The 21,465-nt window shown below is 41.8% G+C and overlaps 1 protein-coding gene and 1 long non-coding RNA gene across 2 annotated transcripts; one reads left to right on the plus strand and one right to left on the minus strand.

Moving 5' to 3' along the window:
• The first annotated feature begins 231 nt into the window (after positions 1-231).
• On the plus strand, positions 232-4,242 carry LOC139540952 (uncharacterized). Its single transcript, XR_011668292.1, has 2 exons — positions 232-646; positions 2,474-4,242. It is a non-coding gene; the product is annotated as an uncharacterized lncRNA (long non-coding RNA).
• LOC139540949 (transmembrane protein 221-like) lies at positions 1,198-5,772 on the minus strand. Its single transcript, XM_071345031.1, has 3 exons — positions 5,076-5,772; positions 4,394-4,479; positions 1,198-2,248 (listed from the first exon to the last, which is right to left on the minus strand). Exons 1-3 carry the CDS (start codon positions 5,369-5,371, stop codon positions 1,716-1,718), a joined length of 915 nt encoding a protein of 304 aa, XP_071201132.1. The 5' UTR covers positions 5,372-5,772; the 3' UTR covers positions 1,198-1,715.
• Between the last annotated feature and the right edge of the window lie 15,693 nt (positions 5,773-21,465).

Genomic DNA, 21,465 nt, shown 5'->3' on the forward strand with positions numbered 1-21,465 from the left:
TGTCAAACATTGTTCCTCCCAATTAAGTTTCGATGTAAGAATTGGCGAAAATATTTTTTGCTGGCATGGAATCGCCCTTGTATTTATTTAACACATATTCATCTTTTCATTTCCAGTGCAGTGAAAAGCATGACAAACAGCAGCCTGCACTTCAAAAGCATAGATGGGCTCAGCCATCAGCATGAACGTACAAATCAGCATCTCCCAGGGGCGCAGGTAGGAGGCAGTAAACAACCAATTCCACTCACTTTGACTCTGGAACACAGTAACAATGCTGTGTATCTTTCATTTGTCTGATTGCCCACAAACCTCCATTCACCAGAGCTGAGGATTAAAAAAAAAATTACATTTCCCTGCTCAAGCTAAAGGGTGGAGTTGATGAGGCTGATAAACTTATTTTGAGTGAAAGCCAAGATAACCTGTTCATAGACATGGGCCACCATTTCTTGTGTTTGTTATTTTTCTTTGCAATCATCATCCTTTCTTTCATTACCCGTTCTTTGCATTATTATTTGCCATTATTTTTATGTTTCTCTAAGTTTTACGTTTTCTTCCTTATTCCCCCACACTGTCACATGCACACAGCTCACATGAAGCGACTGTAACGGCCATCGTTGCATGAAGAAGTGGACCAAAGCGCAGCGTGGTAAGTGTTCATGATTTATTAATAAAACTGAACACTGAATAACAAAACCAACAAAGAGAACGACCGAAACAGTTCTGTCTGGTGCAGACACAAAAAACAGAAAACAACTACCCACAAAACACAGGTGGGAAAAGGCTACCTAAGTATGGTTCTCAATCAGAGACAACGATAGACAGCTGCCTCTGATTGAGAACCACACCCTGCCAAACACACAGAAATAGAAAACATAGAACACAAAACATAGAATGCTCTGACCTGGGCGTGACAGTGACCCCCCCCTCTCCCATTCCTCCTGACACTCCACCACATCCCCCATCCACTTCCTCCTGACTTCTGAAAGACAGTCCAAGGTTAATAGTTCCTCAGGCATCACACTCAAAGCTATACTTAGCTTTAACTCGGCCACAAGGACTTCTAGGCACACACTTGAAAATCTGGAAAAGTGCACTAGAATGAACCTGAATATGCTATTAGACTACTGGTTTACATCAACTGTTCCACTTGATATGTTAGGACAGGGTGTTTTGTAACAACATACTCATGGTTTGAAATGATTTTTAAAAATATGTTTATTCACAGTTATTAAAAATGTTTTGTTTACAGTATGCAGACTAGACACTACAGCATTTCTCTATACATTGTGGAATACACAGTTTTGGCTATATATTTCATGGATCATTCTTGGTCTTTACCAAACACTTGAAAATGAAAGCATTTATTAGCAAATCTTTAAATTGTATAATCACATCGCAACAAAAGCATTAGCTGTAGCTAGTAAGTCACTAACATTTTCCATTGGAATACCAGTAAGTAATAGTGATGGAATCAAACATGGTCTGTGTGTAAAAAGTCATTAGGGATGTTAAGAAAGGTGTATTAAAATGACAATTCCACTGTATTGACATGTACAGTAATGTAGTAATTGTGCTTGGGTCATGGAGGGATAGCTCAGAGCTTTATATAGCTTCAGCTATTTTCTATCCATATTCTATCCGTATTCTTCAGAACGGTAGATAGTATGTGCGGAATTAACTAGCCTTGTGCTAACTGCGATGACGTGCAGTGCATCTCACACTAGAGTAGAGTCTTTACTGGAGGCCCCTGACTTGCGGGCCAGCACGCTTCTCATCTCATTGTTAATGCCATTCCATGGCTTAGACGGAGACTGCAGCGGCCCTGACTCTGTCGACAGGGTCCTGTGCATTCTCGAGCCACCCCCACTCCCACCACTACTGTAGCCCTCCTTGTCACTGCCGTGACTCTGTGGGCCGTGGGATGGGGAATGATGCTGGTGATGCTGCTTTGGGTCAGTACAGGGAGGGTAGGACAACTGTCGGTGGAGATGGGAGTTGTTGCGGTGCCTCCTGGGTTTGTCTCCGTCTTGGAACTCGCCGTGGCGGACGACAGGGGTGCACTCTCCGTGCTGGTTCTGGTACACGGTGTCAGTGTGCTCCCCACCATGGTAGTGTTGGGCGGTGCGGGCGGCTTTGACCAGTGAGTGAATCACGATCACCAGCAGAATCAGGATTCCTGAGGCCAGTACGCATGCGCTGGCGATGCCTGTCTCTACCTCAAACACCAGCAGCATGTAGATGGACATAGCTGCAGTAGAGAAAGGGACAGAGAGAGAGAGAGTGAGACTGACATAAAGAGAGAGCGCTGCAGAGTGACAGGTACAGAAAGACTAGTTTTTTACAATGTGAGAAAGATCACTTTTCAGGTCCCCTTTTCTCCCCGGGATGAATAACTCTAAATATTGTAGTGCATTGCCATAATTTTTTTGGTGTGTATTTTCCTCTATTTGACTCATGTTTGGTCATCTTTCAGCAGTTGAAGAACAACAGACCCAGGAGTGCTAAAAGAGGGAGGAGAGAAGCACAACTCTGGGATATGATGATGACGTTATGGAATTGCACAGCTCCCCCTGAAAGGGAGCTGTGGGATCAGGGGGTCATCCACCCTCCATTACAATGGTGCACTGCCTCCCACCTGAACTAGGCATTCACTGGAATGGAAAGCCAACAGCTTTGCCTTGCCAGGACCTGCCTTAAGACACGCCAGTAATGCACGTCTGTCAAATACGCCATTGTTTTGGGCCTTGTGTATCAATCAGTTGAAGGGACTCTGAAAGCAGTGACTTTTGCCTCTGCTGCAAATTAACTGGAGTATATTTGTAGAAATCTGAATGAATTTGTCCTTTCTAGGGTCACGCAAAGCTCTATTTGGTCCAATCTGTTATTGTTTAGCAGTTGGTCTGAACGGATATAATGTCTGATAAATTAATCTGCTTTAGCTAAATGAAAAGTGCTTTCACATGACGTTATGTGGGGTGACTACAGTGTTCATAATACTACCAAATATATATTCCAGACTTGGAATTGTTTCAACTCTCTACCCAAGGCTTTTACTTGCGACATAATTAAATGCACTAAAGAGTAACAATGGGTACATATTGAAGATGTGCATGCTCATCCCCAGAATATTTTCACGTGTCTATTTTCAAAGGATAAAGCTAAGAACATTAACAACTTCCTAGTTAAGAACACTTTAACAACATGGAAGAACATGAAACGGATTCTACAAGAACCAATATCACTTCCTAAAAGCACAACCTTATGGAACAATCCTTGGATCGCTTTTCAGAATTCACCGCTAAATTGGTTCACATGGGAAACTAAATGCATAGAAACCGTAAATTACTTGGTAACAGAAAATAAATGTATTTCCATTACAGGATTAAAAAGTAATTTTGGACTGACCAATGTAGATAGTTTCAAATACATGCAACTTAAAAGTTACATATCACAAAATGTTGATTTTAAATCATTTAGACATCAGAGCAACCTTGAGGGAATCTTATTTGAGTCAGAAAAGGAAGTTCATATGATAGGGAAGATATACAAAAGCGTGCAGAGAGCATATCCCACTGACAAGCTCTTAAAAAAAACTGTTGGAACCAAGATTTAAGAACTGATGTTGGCACAAGATGGAGGGAAAGTTGGAGCATAACTAAAGAAATTACAATTAACGAAAATGGAAGCTAATGTATGGCATTTATTATACAAGAGACAAAGTTCACAAATTCTACAGCACAAGGTAGGGTCATGTCTTAAGTCTAAAACAAATAATGAATCAATAATTCATGCTTTCTGGGAACGCTATGAAGTCCGGAAGTTATGGGCGGAGCTAGAAATGTGGCTGTCAGAAGTATTACAATGTAAATGTACTTTTAATCCATCTGTTTGCATATTTCAAGACAGCATGTGGGGGTGTAGTGAGATACCCGATTTGTTGGACGATTCTCTTCTCATTTTGAAAAGATGTGTACTAAAAACATAGAAATCAATCCACCATCATTAGCGCAACAGAAAAATATAATGATTTATTATTTAAATAATCAAAAGTGTGCGGGCATGAAACAAAATGGTGCAGTTTCAGGCCGTGTTGCGGAAAGTGATGCAGGCACTGGAGATGAGGGTTTGTGCTAGTGGGTCTGGGAAGGTGTGATGTAGTTGATGTTTGTATGATGTTGTTTGTATGTGTATGTATTGTTTATAAAATATAAAATTAAATCTTACAACAGCAACAACAACAAAGAATACTACCAAATATGTTGCAGTTTGTTACTCATGATATAGCCAATGAGTTTGTGGTGCCACTTGTAAAAAAATATTTGTAATTTTCTTCTGATTTCATTCAAACAGTTCATTATGGCCCTTTACTGTTTACATGTTTTGTCAGTCTTACCTGCTAAGTATACTGAAACCCCAAGGCAAAATAATCCAATGGCCACATGTCGGACAGTTTGGCTATGGAATAGGAACCAGTCTGCTCTATGGGAGGAAATGAAGAAAATGCCATCAGTGACAATGATGACATGATCATATGTTGATTGTATTGTTCAATTAGTTCACAATTATTTATTTGCACCAAAATAAATAAATGATTTCAATGTTCAAATTAGGCCTTCTCTTCTGTCCATTATTTTTCTATTATGAGATACTTTTCTTCTCAAAATTAGTTGGTTTATAGAATGCTTTGTCATTACTTGCACTGGAGTGCACAGAAGCTAGATCTATATGAAAGTCATAAAAAGCACAGAGACAATTCTAACCCAACGCGGGAAAGAGCTAGGCCACTGAGGCCACAGGCTGTGAACTGGGTGTACAACGAGGGAACGCTATTGTTTGTCGAACGCATACTGAGTTCAGATATAGGAGTAGGGTCGGTCAAGCAGCCTCTGTCCGCACCTGGTACACACGGAAAGTGGTGAATTTATAAGAATGTAATATTCTTACTTTAATTTCTGTCAATGTCAAACTTTAATATAATTGAAGCATGTTATTCAACAAAATTAACTGCAGGTGCATCAGTAATACAATTCTTGCCTACAACAAATACATTATCCTTAAAGTATGTTGATGTGTACCTTTCTGTATCTTCTCCTCTGCATATCTCGGTTGTAAAGTAGCTGTGCAGAAGGCAGACCATGACAGAGCTCAAATTGAGCGTGAGGGAGAGAGCAGAGAGCACCGTAGACACTGGCATAAGCACTGCCCAAACATTAGTTGGCACGATGGAGATGTTGGGGGGTGATTCCTTCACAGCAATCTGTTGTGACTGTATCTGGAAAATCAGAATGACTGATAGCAGAGACATAATCCCAGATAGGATCCCTAATGAAGACAGGACCATCAAAGACCGCTGGCTATAAACGTACCTCATATTTGGGCTATAAATCACAGATTGACATGGGCGCACCTATCTTTGGAAAAAGTTATCCCGGTCGGAATCTCCTTGATCCTCGTACACGCGTTATTTTTCGCAACCTCTTCAATCTGCCATATACTGTATCTGTAAAGAGTTGAAACAATTGTGAATAGGAAAAAGTAAGAAACCTGGGATTGAGAGAATTTGCGTGTTGTGCACAAGCACCCGATCCCCCGACCGAGCATGTGATGTTTTTAAAATCCCCGGATTAAAAACTTCGCAACAACAATGGATTTTTCAATTGGATTCTCCAAAACAATGCGTTTAAATGCTCGTCCGAAGCAATCCACTGCCGGAGGAAAAACTGTTTGCAAACTTTAGAAAACGGTTCACTTTCCTTTCCAAAACATGAATTACCCGCGCATGAATGCATTTGTTAAACATGTTAAAACAATTGCAGTAGTGCGCTTTGAATTTAAACTTCAGATACATTTGAAATGTGAGGAAAACATTGATCCCAAAAATGTATTTGATTGTGAGCAGGTCTATGATTTTTATTTATATTTGTTAGTCTAGGCTACAGTTATATATTTGGTGCAGTTTAATGCTATTGAAAATTAATAAGGATCCACCAAAATACATTAAGAAGCTCTTGCATGAAACACAAAACAATAACCAATGTAGACACTATTTAGTTCAGCCTGGTCTCAGAGAAAGCATATTATATGTTACTAAAATCTGTGAAACTCTGTTTAGTATGATATGCTACATTAGGCTCCGTTATTTGAGCCATTTAGTATGAGAAGGGAAAGGTTGCATGTTAAAATCTCATCACGGACAACATTTTACCTAATTAGCTACTTTGCAACTACTTCCTACTTTTTAGCTACTACTTAGCATGTTATCTTAGCATGCAACTACTTAGCATGTTAGCTAAGCCTTCCCTGAACAATAAATGTAACCCTTTAATCTAACTCCTAACCTTAACACCTAGCCTAGCTAACGTTAGCAAGAGCAAATTGGAATTCATAACATTTGATATGTATTGCACATTTGTAACATATTGGATGAATTTCAATTCATAACATATCATATGAATTGTTATTTGTAACATACTATATGTCCTACAATTCATATGACCACTATTATATTGGTAGGCCAATGTAATGTAACCTATACTAAATGGAGTGGCACAGGTTTTAGTAACATATAATACGTTTTGCTCTGTGACCAGTTTGCAGCCAGCTGTTTATTGGGATTAATTTCCAGGAGGCTTCTATTGCTTGATTTACAGGTAATGCCTAATTATAGAGGTTAAAGGTATCGAGAACTGATTAACTTCTTATGGGCAGGTGGGACGGTAGCGTCCCGCCTGGCCAACATCCGGTGAAATTGCAGAGCGCAAAATTCAAACTACAGAATTATAAATATTTAACTTTCATAAAATCACAAGTGTAATACATCAAAATAAAGCTTAACTTCTTGTTAATCCAGCCGCTGTGTCAGATTTCAAAAAGGCTTTACGGCGAAAGCACACCATGCGATTATCTGAGGACAGCGCCCTGCATACAAAAGCATGAAAAACATATTTCAACCAGGCAGGTGCACCACGAAAGTCAGAAATAGCGATATAATAAATGCCTTACTTTTGATGATTTTCTTCTGTTGGCAATCCAAAAGGTCCCAGATACATCACAAATGGTCCTTTTGTTCGATAATGTCCTTCTTTATATCCATAAAAACTCAGTTTAGCTGGCGCGCTTCAGTCAATAATCCACCCAGTTTCCCTCCATCAAAATGCATACAAAATGAATCCCAAACGTTACTAATAAACTTTTCCAAACAAGTCAAACAATGTTTATAATCAAACCTTAGGTACCCTAATACGTAAATAAACGATCAAATTTAAGACAGAGAATCGTTATTGTCTTTACCGGAGAAAAATACCAAAGAACGCGTTCTCTTCCACATGCTTGAAAACACTACAGCCAAAATGGGAGCCACCTAGAAAAACAAAAATTTCTGGCTAATTTTTCCAAAAACAGGCATGAAACGCCTTCTAAAGACTGTTGACATCTAGTGGAAGCCCTAGGAACTGCAATCTGGGAGGATTTCGCCTTATAATAAAAGTGACAGCCATTGAAAACAGTGGTAGGCTGAACATTTGTTGGGGGGGATGGTTTTTCCTTGGGGTTTCGCCTGCCATATCAGTTCTGTTATACTCACAGACATAATTTTAGAAACTTTAGAGTGTTTTCTATCCAAATCTACCAATTATATGCATATCCTAGCTTCTGGGCCTGAGTAACACGCAGTTTACTTTGGGCATGCTTTTCATCCGTACGTGAAAATACTGCCCCCTACCCAAGAGAGGTTAAGGGTTTATCATGGTCCAAAACATGTACATGTATGCACGGCAGTGTTCTAGAATATTGGACGGTTGACTTTCGTAGCCTACTTTTCTAATTCTCAGCACAGCTCAAGCAATTTCTTCAAATGTCAATACATTCAAATGAATAGAGGATGTGTACCAGAGACGCATTGGTTGGGAATTGTAGGGAGGTGCGTAATCCATCTGTGCGTCCCCACAGATGGTGGTCTCAGAGCCTTGTAGCTACTGTATTTCGAAATGGGACGCTGGACTATCGAGTCCTAACAGTGGTGGAAAAAGTACCCAATTGTCATACTTGAGTAAAACTAAATATACCTTAATAGAAAAGGACTCAAGTAAAAGTGAAAGTCACCCACTAAAATACTACTTGAGTAAAAGTCTAAAAGTATTTGGTTTTAAATATACTTAAGTATCAAAAGTAAATCTACTTGCTAAAATATACTTAAGTATCAAAAGTAAAGGTATAAATAATTTCAAATTCCTTATATTAAGCAAACCAGACGGCACCATGTTCTTGTTTTTTGAATATTTGGATAGCCAACAGTCAGACATAATTTACAAACAAATCATGTGTGTTTAGTGAGTTCGCCAGATCAGAGGCCGGGAATGACACGGGATGTTCTCTTGATAAGTGCGTCAATTGGACCATTGTCCTGTGCTGCTAAGCATATAAAATGTAACGAATACTTTTGGGTGTCAGGGAAAATGTATGGAGTTAAAAGTACATTATTTTCTTTAGGAATTTAGTGAAGTAAAAATGGTCAAAAATATAAATAGTAAAGTATTTTTACTTATGTACTTTACACCACTGCGTCCTAGACGATGAGAAGCGATAGTCCGGTGTCCCATTGTGACATAGCCAAGTGGCTCTGAGACTATGTACGCACAGCCTACTGTATAATGACAATATGGTCTTGTCTCCGCCCTAACGATGGGAGTCGTTGTCTCATGGAAGGATTTTGACAGGAGTGAACCCTCTTGAATCGCCTATTCCTCTCTGGCAAAAGCCAAAGAGTTCCTGAGAATTTGAAATGGAGTGGCCTCTCTCTCATCCTTGAAATCTCCCCCTTTGCCTCTCTCTCATCCTTGAAATCTCCCCCTTTGAATCCAATTAACTTTTCAATGGTTGCCTTGGAAACAAACACTGAAATACCCAGAGACAGCGCACTGCTGTTGCTCTGTTGGTTTGAGGCTACTGCGCTGTGCACTCACCAACCTTTCCTTTTTGGCCCCTATAGGAACCTTAATCCATTTCACCTTTGAAAACATTATTGTACATTAAATAGGCCTACTATTTATGTCCATCATCCATATAGACTATGGCTATGCCACTTTGGGTCATTAAATTCACCTCCATTTTCTGAGGTTTCTTTAAGTACATGAATGGTCTTTTTGATATAGTAAACAAATAAAATACCTTTTTGATTTTATGCAACAAAACTTTGTTGTTGTATTTGATTGATTCTGAAGTGTAGGCTATAGCACATGTAAAATCCCACAACACCCAAAAGCTCTACAAACCAAAGCTTATTTCAGGTATACTTTTTAAAATGTACTGATGCAGGTCTCACTAGCAGTGAGGGGTAAGGGAAATGTTCTCTGCGTGTGATTGTCTGACTCTATCTTGAAGACAGTAAGACAACTGTAGAGCAGCTAAAGGTTGGGGGTTTGGGGTAAAGGTCTGGCTCAATGCTGTTCTGATGGAGATAAGCTTGCGGCTATGAAAGTGCACACAACAAAGAATTGCTCTCACAAATGCACTCTGACCATGGAGTCTATTTCTGAATTCGACAGCCCCACCACACACACTAAAATGGCAGCCGCTGATGTTGTCGAAAGCAGAAGTGAGCAGTTTCAGGAAAACTAAAAAGAAGTCTAAATGTGAACACTTTCCAAAGGCTCCTTCATCTGACTTAGAATGTACTCTCTTTTTAATGTGATTCATAATGCTTGTGGGCATACATGCTATGGTCACGACACTGATATGTAAACTTTGTTACGCCATCGAAACGACTAACATACAGTATATCCTACATAATGAATAACCTTTAGACAGAGTGTCAACACTGCTTCTATGATTCTTAGCAGGTGGTTTTACTTTTATTTACAGGTGATGGTTGTGTTTATTCTCCACTGAATTGGGTGAATCTAGCTGCACACAGGGATGTAGCCTATAGCAGGGGTGGAAGCGGCCCTCTGAGATGTTGCTAACTCTTGCATCATAAAGGGCCTCCTTTAAGATCATCAAGTGTGTGTGTATGCATGCAACCGTGTGCTTGTGTGAGCACACATTGGTGTGTTTGTGTGTGTCTTTGAGTGGTGTGTGTGTGCGTAGTGCCTGCGTGTGTTAGGAGTGTCTCTGTGTGATTGCTCGATGTTAATAACACTTGTCCTTAAATAATTTTTAGGAGTAATGAAAGCAATGTGCCACCTCCCAAAAATAGTCAAGAATTGTGTAGCTCATATAAATGATTGAGTTATTACCTCTAAATATATCCATTAAGATAGTCCACATACTATCTTTTGGCATCTTTGAAGTGACAAATGGATACTGTAAATAATAAACTATGACAGTACTATGTTTGGCCTAAGGGATGTGGCTGTATTATTGAAGAGTCAAAGCCTTGATTAGCTGCATGAGATCAGTCAAATGGTAAGAAGGCTATTGTAGATCTAACAAAATCAGGCAGAACCAATAGAAGTAAGACTAGTAGGACTAGTAGGCAGTGAGATTCAATGCAGTGTGTTTAGAGATTGTAACACAGCTGAGTAAGTACAGAGCTATTGGATATGGGATCCTCTTATTGCCAGTATATTCACTCACCTATTGAAATGGACCAAAATAGAAACTGGACAAAGCGAAGGAGGAATCAAAGTTACCTATCAATAGAAAACCTTTAGAAAATCCCATGCATCATCACATCGTTTAAAGTTCAGTAGCCTTCCTTTCTTTTGATCATTTCATTTCTGTTTTTTTTTTATCCACCACTATTCCCTTCTATTCTTAGGCTGCACTATTGATCATTTACCTTAAATTATCTATCTACTGACACACCAATGTAACTGAGTCAACAAGCAAGTGAGCAAATAGGGAGCTCCTAGGATGTGCTGTGAGACAAAATGAAAGGGTTACTACAGTAGCTTATTTTTCATGTAAAGAAAATCGGTTATTTTAATGCACAATCCAACTCATGGCATACGAATGATAGGCTTTCATTAGAACATCTCTGACCAAGAACATTTTGTTTTGAAAACCCAAGACAGTGACCATCAATAGACATATTCTCTGTGGTTTACCTATGTTTTCTTCAGAAAAAGGCACAGAAAGCGCAATAGTCAAAAATAGCATATCTAAGAATGACACAGACCAACACCAGGCTTACTGTGTAGCTTATCTTGTGTCTGATCTCTGTTCGTGTGTTTATGTGTGTGTGTGTACAGTGGGGCAAAAACGTATTTAGTCAGCCACCAATTGTGCAAGTTCTCCCACTTAAAAAATATGAGAGAGGCCTGTAATTTTCATCATAGGTACACTTCAACTATGACAGACAAAATTAGAAAAAAAATCCAGAAAATCACATTGTAGGATTTTTAATGAATTTATTTGCAAGTTATGGTGGAAAATAAGTATTTGGTCAATAACAAAAGTTTCTCAATACTTTGTTATATACCCTTTGTTGGCAATGACAGAGGTCAAACGTTTTCTGTAAGTCTTCACAAGGTTTTCACACACTGTTGCTGGTATTTTGGCCCATTCCTCCATGCAGATCTCCTCTAGAGCAGTGATGTTTTGGGGCTGTTGCTGGGCAACACGGACTTTCAACTCCCTCCAAAGATTTTCTATGGGGTTGAGATCTGGAGACTGGCTAGGCCACTCCAGGACCTTGAAATGCTTCTTACGAAGCCACTCCTTCGTTGCCCGGGCGGTGTGTTTGGGATCATTGTCATGCTGAAAGACCCAGCCACGTTTCATCTTCAATGCCCTTGCTGATGGAAGGAGGTTTTCACTCAAAATCTCACGATACATGGCCCCATTCATTCTTTCCTTTACACGGATCAGTCGTCCTGGTCCCTTTGCAGAAAAACAGCCCCAAAGCATGATGTTTCCACCCCCATGCTTCACAGTAGGTATGGTGTTCTTTGGATGCAACTCAGCATTCTTTGTCCTCCAAACACGACGAGTTGAGTTTTTACCAAAAAGTTCTATTTTGGTTTCATCTGACCATATGACATTCTCCCAATCTTCTTCTGGATCATCCAAATGCTCTCTAGCAAACTTCAGACGGGCCTGGACATGTACTGGCTTAAGCAGGGGGACACGTCTGGCACTGCAGGATTTGAGTCCCTGGCGGCGTAGTGTGTTACTGATAGTAGGCTTTGTTACTTTGGTCCCAGCTCTCTGCAGGTCATTCACTAGGTCCCCCCGTGTGGTTCTGGGATTTTTGCTCACCGTTCTTGTGATCACTTTGACCCCACGGGGTGAGATCTTGCGTGGAGCCCCAGATCGAGGGAGATTATCAGTGGTCTTGTATGTCTTCCATTTCCTAATAATTGCTCCCACAGTTGATTTCTTCAAACCAAGCTGCTTACCTATTGCAGATTCAGTCTTCCCAGCCTGGTGCAGGTCTACAATTTTGTTTCTGGTGTCCTTTGACAGCTCTTTGGTCTTGGCCATAGTGGAGTTTGGAGTGTGACTGTTTGAGGTTGTGGTCAGGTGTCTTTCATACTGATAACAAGTTCAAACAGGTGCCATTAATACAGGTAACGAGTGGAGGACAGAGGAGCCTCTTAAAGAAGAAGTTACAGGTCTGTGAGAGCCAGAAATCTTGCTTGTTTGTAGGTGACCAAATACTTATTTTCCACCATAATTTGCAAATAAATTCATTAAAAATCCTACAATGTGATTTTCTGGATTTTTTTTCTCATTTTGTCTGTCATAGTTGAAGTGTACCTATGATTAAAATTACAGGCCTCTCTCATCTTTTTAAGTGGGAGAACTTGCACAATTGGTGGCTGACTAAATACTTTTTTGCCCCACTGTATGTGTGTGTGTGTGTGTGTGTGTGTGTGTGTGTGTGTGTGTGTGTGTGTGTGTGTGTGTGTGTGTGTGTGTGTGTGTGTGTGTGTGTGTGTGTGTGTGTGTGTGTGTGTGTGTGTGTGTGTGTGTGTGTGTGTGTGTGTGTCTACCCCGTCTGCTTCACTCCCTCATCCCTACATTCCACTCCTCTGGCCTGCTACCTCTCCTGCAGTAATAGCTGCCCGCCTTACAGTAGATTAAACTACTGTGTGTGTGTGTGTGTTTGTTTGTGTGTGTGTTCACCTAACACACCTAACACAAAGATGGGCAAGTTGCAATAGAACATCTTCAAGTGGAATGAAGTTGAAGAGTAACTGTATATGAGAGTATCAATGGCCTACAGGACAAGATGTTTCCAAGATGGCGTAGCAGACGTGGCTTGTCGTCTTCTCGTTTACTTTTTGTATTTTTTGTATATATTTCAAATTGTTTTCAATCTCTTTTCCATTTTTAAATTAAATGTGACACGGATCCGCTATTTTTTTTAGACCTTATAGCCAGAACCTCCATCAGAAGCTAGCCATCAGAAGCTAACCAGCTAATTAGCTTCTAGCTATTTAGTCATTGTTAGCCACTGCTAGCGGCTTTTACCTTCTGCACAGGCACCAGACGTTTTTTTAGCCTGGATAATACCTGCCAGTCTGCCAGTATCGGACTGTTTTTCTCCACTACAATGCCGGATTCCTGCCGTAAACCCTGGACCATTACTCCTGATCATCCCAGCTAGCTAGCTGCCACCAAGTGACCCAGCCCCGAAGTTAGCCCTGAGCCAGACCCAACTCCCGGCCTACTCTGTGATCACCCGGCTACTCAGCCGATGCTTCCCGGACTCTACCCCCAACACGGCTCCACTATTCCACCGGATACTTGCCGTAAGCTCTGAACCTTTGCATCGGATCATCGCTGATAGCTAGCTGCTACCGAGTGGCTATAGTGGCTAACGCCCCTGCCCCGAAGCTAGCACCAGTTAGCCGCGAGTCAGGCGCATTTACCGGGTAGCAAACTAAATTACTACAACTACAATACCTCTTTCGCCATCTGGCCCGGACCCTTTGTCGACACGGCTCCACGCCGTACCACCACAACTGGTCCGCAGACGTAACTCCATCCGCTGTGCCCTCAACCCGCCTTTGCCAGACGTCGGAGCAGACGCTTCTACTTACCCCGGCCTGCTAACTTTAAACGCCGTGTCTCCCGCGCGCTAGCGTAGTAACGACTACCCGCGGCTTCCCTGTTCCAATCTATTGCTGTTCACTGGACCCTATGATCACTTGGCTACATAGCTGATGCCTGCTGGACTGTTCATTAATCACGGTACTCCATTTTTTTTATTTTTTTTTATCTGTCAGCCCCAGCCTCGAACGCAGGCGCTGTGTGTAGTTAACCGACCCTCTCTGCCCATTCATCGGCATTTTACCTGTTGCTATTGTCTTAGCTGATTAGCTGTTGTTGTCTTACCCGTTGTTGTCTTAGCTAGCTCTCCCAATCAACACCTGTGATTGCTTTATGCCTTGCTTTATGTCTCTCTCAAATGTCAATATGCCTTGTACACTGTTGTTTAGGATAGTTATCATTGTTTTAGTTTACTGCGGAGCCTCTAGACCCACTCAACATGTCTCAGATACCTCCTTTGTCCCACCTCCCACACATGCGGTGACCTCACCCAGCATAACTAGCCCGTCCAGAGATGCAACCTCTCTTATCATCACTCGGTGCCTGGGCTTACCTCCACTGTACCCGCACCCCACCATACCCCTGTCTGTACATTATGCCCTGAATCTATTCTACCACGCCCAGAAATCTGCTCCTTTTATTCTCTGTCCCCAACACACTAGACGACCAGTTTTGATAGCTTTTAGCCGTATCCTCATCCTACTCCTCCTCTGTTCCTCTGGTGATGTGGAGGTTAACCCAGGCCCTGCGTGTCCCCAGGCACTCTCATTTGTTAACTTCTTTAACCGAAAAAGAAGCCTCCTCCCTAAATTTGTTTTACTCACTGCAGCACACTCTGCCAACCCTGATGTCCTTGCCGTGTCTGAATCCTGGCTTAAGAAGGCCACCAAAAATTCTGAGAATTCCATACCCAACTACAACATTTTCCGTCAAGATAGAACTGCTAAAGGGAGGGATCACGTGACCCCTGAACGAGATGGCCGCATGAACTAGGAGCTCCGCACAAGTAGTTTCCAATTCCTAATCTTACCTCCACTTCAAGTTTAAACTCATTTAGCTTTAGTCAAAAAGTCATGGAGGCTACAAAAGGCGACACTACAGGTGACATTTTTACCCGGACTCGAGCACTAGCGACGGAAAAAGCCTCCAAGAAGGCCAGGAGCAAGAGGACCCGTTCCCCCCCGAGGCCCAACGAAGGCCAACCTCGCACTCTGTCGAAGACATCTTTTCTGAGCTGAGATCCCAACGTACAGAACTCAACACTAAACTAGATGCCATTAACGCTCAGCTCAGTGCGATAGGGGGCAAGGTGACAATCCTGGAAAATGCTTTGCCTGACATAAACAACAAGATAACCATAAACGCGGGGCGCCTGGACGAGGCAGAGGGGCGAATCCTATCCACGGAAAACTTATTGACAGACGCCAAGGAAACAATAGCATATGCTAAAAAAAAAATTGAGCAGCTGGAAGAGAAAACAGAGGACCTGGAAAACAGGGGGCGAAGGAATAATTGTGTTCTATTAAATCTGGGCGAAAAAGAAGAGGGAAACATGCCACTGATCCGCTACCTGCAAGACAAACTTCCCGAGTGGCTCCACCTGTCCACCGACAGACCCATAGAACTCGAGAGAGCTCACCGAGCACTGAGGCCCCCACCAGCAGCCAGACAACCACCGCGCCCAATCACCATACGTTTCTTGAGATTCACCGACAAGGAACGAGTCCTACAGGCGGCGAAAACCAACACCATTACAGTGGGAAACGCCAAACTCATCTTGCTCCAGGACCTGTCAGCTGGAATACGCCGGAAGCGCCGAGAGTTTGACGAGGTGAAGAAATGCTCCATTGACCGAGGCATCTTTAGGGGATTCAAATACCCAAACGAGCTCAGGATTCTTTACCAAGGAGCCCTGCGACACTTCAAAACTCCCGAAGAGGCAAAACGTTTTTTGAAAGACAACCCCGGTCAATGAGAAATGGACCAATGACTAAATGCGATTACTATTATTACTAAAGGAGGTAAGACAACATATAGCCGATATCCAAAGACCCACCCGCCCTGCTAAATGTCATTATAGCCGTCTAATCTATATTTATGTTCCTTTAGCTGAGAGGGATAGGCTCCATATTATAACCTAGGCCTACTATATGTAGGCTGGGCTATTGATTTTATTTTCTCCCATTTTTAATGTGGTCTGGACGGGGGCTACGTTGTCATTTACCCAATGCGGGGCGGAGAGGATGAGGCATTTCTTTGGTGGGGAGGGGGAGACGTTGTGCGTTGCTAACTGTTCCCGTTTTTTTTGTTGTTGTTGTGGGAACACAGAATTGTGACTGAGCGGGGAGGTAATAGATCCAACGGGATATGTCGAGTTGTTTGGGAACTCGGCTGGGGTGTTCAGAGACTGTTATTTTATGTAAACCATTTATTTTCCTTTTATGTGAACGCAGCTGTAACTACTATCCACCTTTACCCAGAGATGACTTGCACTAAAGTTCGATTACTGTTCGATGACGATGACTAGTACCTTAAATCTATTGACATGGAACTGCCATGGTCTAGGTCATGCAATAAAACGGAAAAAGATACTATGTGCTCTAAAAAAGGAAAAAGCAGACATCGCGCTATTGCAAGAGACACACCTCTGTGATGCTGAACATGCCAAACTCCGCAGAGCTTGGGTGGGACAGGTGTATTTCTCATCTTTCAAATCCAACAGTAGAGGCACAGCCATACTTATCCATAAGAATGTTCCATTCATAATTGACAAAAACATATCTGATCCGGAGGGGAGATTTATTTTGATAACTGGGTCACTGTATGGGCAACCAATTACTCTCTTAAACATATACGCCCCTAACACAGATACTCCTGCTTTTATGTCGAAAATGATAACCCTGTTCAATGAGCATTGTGTTTCCTTTGGAGTGTTGGCCGGAGATTTTAATTGTACCCTGAACCCAACCCTAGACAAATCATCTCAAGTCCCCACCACAAATCCTAGATCTGCAAAGATGTTGAACTCTCTTACTAAAGAGATGGGACTGATAGATATCTGGAGAGAGACTAATAGCTCATCTATGGACTATACATACTACTCTAATGTCCATAACATCTACTCCCGTATAGATTACATTTTTATCCCAAAGAGTTTCATAAATTCAGCCACGTGTAGAATCGGACCCATAGCGCTTTCGGATCACGCCTTTGTCCACCTCCGCTTTGACCTCTGCAAAAACATCCCGAGGTCAAAGAGCTGGAAATTCAACACCTCCATGCTATCAAACGAAGCATTCCATACATTGGTAACTACATGGATAGACAACTACACACAAGACAACAAAGATTCTCCTGTTTCTCCGGCCACAATGTGGGACGCTGCTAAAGCCACACTAAGAGGTCATCTAATTGCATATGCTTCCTCTAAGAAAAAAGCAATGGAAGCACACAGGCTAGATCTGGAGAGGGAGCTGGAACGCTGTGAAAAAGTACATAAACAATCCACAGACAGCACCTCCTGGAGTCAACTTAAAGCAGCCAAAGCCAAACTGAATTTGGACTATACTCGGGAGATTAAAAAAAAAGTTTTCTTTACTAAACAGAAATACCATGAGTATAGCAATAGGCCTAGTAGATTGCTTGCTTATCAATTAAAAAAAGAGCAGTCAGAGCGTACAATTATGGCTATCCGAACAGCAGAGGACGAGGTCACATATGACCCAAAAAAGATCAATTTAACTTTTCATGATTTTTACTGCAAACTATATACCTCTGAGAGAAAACACACGGAAGCAGAACTCCACTCCTTCCTAGAGGGAATCTCGCTACCTAAACTATCAGAGACTGACCAAGAAGATCTCAACTCCCCCTTCACTCCTGAGGAGATCCTGGAGGCAATTACCTCCATGCCACCTAACAAGTCCCCAGGCCCAGATGGATTCCCCAGAGAGTTCTACAAAGCTTTTTGGCCCCAGCTTAGCCCTATTTTCATGCCAATGCTGGAGGATTTTTGCAAAAACGGAGTTCTCCCAGACTCAATGCGCACAGCTCGCATTACAGTGTTGCTCAAAAAAGACAAGGACCCCCTATCCTGCTCCTCCTTCCGGCCCATAAGCTTGTTGGATTTCGACTACAAAATAATTACCAAATTGCTGGCCAAAAGACTAAACACTCTTCTTCCCAAAATAATAAAAGCGGACCAAACTGGATTTATTAGAGACAGATACTCTTCTGATTACATTCGCCGTCTTTTTGATATTATTGATCAAGTAAACGCACAGAAGACCCCTGTCCTGCTGGCTTCACTGGATGCTGAGAAGGCGTTCGACAGGATGGAGTGGAGCTTTTTGTTCTCAGTCTTAGAAAAGTTCAATATGGGCCCAAACTTTATTGAATGGATCAAATCACTATACTCTCATCCAAATGCCATGGTGACTACTAACGGACTGAACTCTGACAGATTCCCTTTGGGACGGGGCACAAGACAAGGGTGCTCGCTATCCCCCCTGCTCTACTTGTTGGGGGCGGAGCCTCTGGCAGAGTTGATAAGGAGCAATTCAAGTATTACAGGTGTTCCTGCAGGCGGCCTGCAGCACAAGATTTCGCTTTACGCGGATGATGTCTTGCTCTACATATCCAACCCTGAGAAATCCCTTCCTCCCATTTTAGACACAATTGCTCAGTATGGCACGTTTTCAGGTTATAAGATAAATTTTAACAAATCCACTGTCTGCCCTCTCAATATTACACTCACCAGTTCTATGAAGACACTATGCCCATTCCAATGGAAGACACAGGGGTTTCAATACCTTGGGATATTCATAACACCAGATCTGAATAGGCTTTTCAAGGAGAATTATCTTCCACTCCTGGATCGAATCAAAAACAACCTCCAAACCTGGATCTCCCTCCCAATTAGCTTAGTAGGAAGAATTAATGTAATCCGTATGAACATCCTCCCTAGACTGAACTATTTATTTCAGATGCTCCCATGCTATCTCCCAGCTTCCTTTTTCAAAACAATTAACCAAAGCATCACCAAATTTATATGGGGCAATAAAAAACCTAGGATCAAGCTCTCCACTCTATCGAAACCTGAATCTAAGGGCGGTCTTGCCCTTCCCTCCCTTCAATTGTACTACTGGTCTGCCCAAATCCGCAACATGCTAACATGGATCACAAACAGACAAGAGTCAACGTGGATCCAGATAGAAGCCCAATCCTGTGGTTCATTGCCACTAAGCTCAACTATATTCATTAATAACTTTAGTGAAGTGGGCAACATAGCCAAAACATTTGTGATTTACAGCACCCTACTAGCGTGGAGGGACTGTAAGAAATACCTGGGCATCTCCTCCCAAATATGCTCTCACTCGCCTATAGTAGGCAACCCAGACTTGCCAAAAGCCCTGAGGGATGCCAACTTTAATCTTTGGCATACTCTAGGAATCAGGACCTTTTCAGACCTATTTCATCAGAAGACCACTACACTGAAATCCTTTCAAGAGCTCTGCAGTGAATTCAATGTGCCAAGATCCCATTTTTTTAAATATCTTCAAATTAGACATGTCATCTCCTCATTTACTTCCAAGAGGAGGTTTAGAACTCAGTTGAACGAAGTTGAAACCCTTCTTGTCACAGCACAATCCATTAAAGGCAAAATATCCTATATCTATAGACTCCTTTCTGAGAAAGGAGGCTCCTCCTTTACTCCTTTGAAAATAATCTGGGAAAAGGACCTTGGTCTGACTATCAGTGATGAGTTATGGGCGGAGGTTTGCGACAGGGTATACTGCTCCTCTACTAATGTAAAAATGAAAGAATCGAATTACAAATTTTTGTACAAATTTTATTACACTCCCTTGAGACTCCATAAAATGAAAACAGACATTTCTCCTAACTGTAAAAGATGTACCTCTGAAAGTGGAACCTATATGCATGTATTTTGGAGCTGTAGAGAGATTGCCAGTTTTTGGCAATCTATACATACTGCTGCACAGAAAATACTAGATGTACAGTTTGATATGACCCCGTGTCTCTATCTTCTTAATGCCCAGCAGGACTTTGTTCTTGATCCTGACAGAGAAAATTTGCTCATGACCATTACATACTTTGCTAAGAAATGTATCCTTCTATTGTGGGCCTCTAGTACCTCTCCTACATTTAAAATGTGGATTGACCAGATTGTTGACTTTCTCCCTCTTGAAAAGCTCACTTATGACCTCCACAAGAGACAGCCCAAGTTTGATAGACTCTGGTCTCCACTACTCCACTATATCTCAAATTGGACAGAGTGAATGGGGGGATCGGGGAGGTGAGCAGATGCGTGTTGTGTAAGGTGCTGTAAAATCTAAAAACTAATCATTGGCTCGTCATCTCAGCTAAGGCTGGAAATAGCAAATAAGAACCTTGATAGTGCTGCTGCAAGTTCTACATTTTAAATTTTGTTATAATTATTATTTGTGTGTATGTGTGTATGTATGTATATGTAGGTATGTATATATGTATATATATATATATATAACATATTTTTTTTTTTATTATTATTATTATTATTTTTTTTATTTTTTTAAGTCTGTCACATCTGTGAATGTGGAATGTGTTTGGTTGGTTGTTTGAAAACTTAATAAAACTTTAAATTGAAAAAAAAGAACTGCTAAAGGGGGAGGAGTTGCAATCTACTCCAGAGATAGCCTGCAAAGTTCTGTCATACTTTCCAGATCTATGCCCAAACAGTTTGAGCTACTAATTTTTTTAATTAATCTCTCCAGAAATAAGTCTCTCACTGTTGCCGCCTGTTATAGACCCCCCTCAGCTCCCAGCTGTGCCCTGGACACCATATGTGAATCGATTGCCCCCCATCTATCTTCAGAGTTTGTTCTGTTAGGTGACCTAAACTGGGATATGCTTAACACCCCGGCAGTCCCACAATCTAAGCTAGATGCCCTCAATGTCACACAAATTATCAAGGAACCTACCAGGTACAACCCTAAATCCGTAAACATGGGCACCCTCATAGATATTATCTTGACCAACTCGGCTGTTTTCAATCAGGATCTCAGCGATCACTGCCTCATTGCCGGCATCCGCTATGGGTCCGCGGTCAAACGACTACCCCTCATCATTGTCAAATGCTCCCTAAAACACTTCTGCGAGGAGGCCTTTCTAATTGACCTGGCCCGGGTTTCCTGGAAGGATATTGACCTCATCCCGTCAGTAGAGGATGCCTGGTCGTTCTTTAGAAGTAATTTTCTCACCATCTTAAATAAGCATGCCCCTTTCAAAGAATGTAGAACTAAGAACAGATATAGTCCTTGGTTCACTCCAGACCTGACTGCCCTCAACCAGCACAAAAACATCCTGTGGCGGACTGCACTAGCATCGAATAGTCCCCGAAAATATGCAACTTTTCAGGGAAGTCAGGAACCAATACACGCAGTCAGTCAGGAAAGCAAAGGCTAGCTT

The sequence above is a fragment of the Salvelinus alpinus genome, chromosome 16, assembly GCF_045679555.1.
Source record: "Salvelinus alpinus chromosome 16, SLU_Salpinus.1, whole genome shotgun sequence".
NCBI lineage: Eukaryota > Metazoa > Chordata > Actinopteri > Salmoniformes > Salmonidae > Salvelinus > Salvelinus alpinus.

What these genes read in the sequence shown, in the direction of transcription:
- LOC139540949 (XM_071345031.1), bottom strand. Translation starts at nt 5,371, where the DNA reads ATGAGGTACGTTTATAGCCAGCGGTCTTTGATGGTCCTGTCTTCATTA. An exon ending in AGAGGAGAAGATACAGAAAG is followed by an intron (nt 4,480 to 5,075) that starts GTACACATCAAC and finishes TTCCTCCCATAG; the next exon opens with AGCAGACTGGTTCCTATTCC. An exon ending in GGTTTCAGTATACTTAGCAG is followed by an intron (nt 2,249 to 4,393) that starts GTAAGACTGACA and finishes TCTCTACTGCAG; the next exon opens with CTATGTCCATCTACATGCTG.